General features: G+C 43.4%; 1 protein-coding gene across 1 annotated transcript in view; it reads right to left on the reverse strand.

Annotated features, from left to right (window-relative positions):
* The window catches only part of TDRD7 (tudor domain containing 7), a gene marked incomplete at its 5' end in the record, with an annotated part of 30,171 nt that extends 29,464 nt beyond the window's left edge, over positions 1-707 (reverse strand). The window contains one exon of the mRNA XM_010139238.1: positions 622-707. Within this exon, the coding sequence (XP_010137540.1) occupies positions 622-707 (86 nt within the window). The remainder of the gene's footprint in view (positions 1-621) is intronic.
* Positions 708-1,164: the final 457 nt, after the last annotated feature.

A 1,164-nucleotide genomic window follows, 5' to 3' on the forward strand; every position in this document is an offset into this window, starting at 1 on the left:
AAAGAGACAGCAATTGTCCAGCTACTTTGGACGGTTTCACACATCGTGTGTGGGAGCAAGGCAGTCATCATCCCAGGAGGAGGTTCATATCACTAGCAGGCCTACTCCCTCATCCCTGCTCCTCTCCTCCCTTTGAAGGAGTGTGTTTGTTACTGGACTTGAAGCTTCACAAATCAGCCTGACAGGTCTCAAAGCAATCATCATTTGACAAGACCATCGACCGCACAAATGCTGGGAGCCAGGCATGCAGAAAGTTATTTTCCAGACAGCTAGATTAGTATGCTGCTTACTTTTGAAAGCCATGATTTCACTCTCCCATGCCAGATCCCTACCCTTGCCTTGAAGTTTAAGCATACTCCTCCTGTTTTCAAGCTACTCACACCAGCTTTGTGATTGGCTTTGACACTTACTACACTCTGTCCTAGAAGACGGAGAGGCAGACAAGTAAACACACATATGTCCCCTGCTCCATGATACCAGAATGAGATGGTTCACTCACAGAACTCAGCTTCTCACCCAAACCTATCTTCATTTAAATCAAGTACTAAATGGATTTTTCTTAAGACAACATCCATTCTAACGCGGGTAGTCAACAAAACTTTTTGTAACGGGCAAACATACCATTCGAATCTGTGGAAGAGCTTCTGGACAGGTGAACTTGCAACTCCTTTTGAAACCGTGGTGAGACAGTTAGTTTCTTCTCAGACCTAAAATTGAAAAGAAAATGGATCTAAATCATTCTCCTGGCTCTGAATAGCATTCCATTTGCTTACAAGATCTATATACGTAATGTGTTTCACACACTTCCAGCAAGCCCTCTGCACAAGATTAGTACTCATAATGTCCTGGTTTGGAAGACAACCCGATGAGCAGTAATGAAGCAGATCAACAGGTGTTTCTAGTTTCTTGTTATTATCCTGATTATTGTGAAAAACAAAACAGACAGTAAGAAGACATTAGCATTGGCCTTCTATGATGGGGTTACAGCACTGGTGGGTAAGGGACGAGCAACTGACGTCGTCTACCTGGACTTATGCAAAGTGTTTGACACTGTCCTGCATGAAATCCTTGACTATAAATTGGAGAGATGTGGATTTGACAGGTGGACCACTTGGTGGATAAGGAAATTACTAGATGGTGGTGCTAAAAGGGTTGCGGTCAACA

The sequence above is a fragment of the Buceros rhinoceros genome, unplaced genomic scaffold, assembly GCF_000710305.1.
Source record: "Buceros rhinoceros silvestris isolate BGI_N320 unplaced genomic scaffold, ASM71030v1 scaffold3357, whole genome shotgun sequence".
In the NCBI taxonomy this organism is placed as follows: Eukaryota; Metazoa; Chordata; class Aves; order Bucerotiformes; family Bucerotidae; genus Buceros; species Buceros rhinoceros.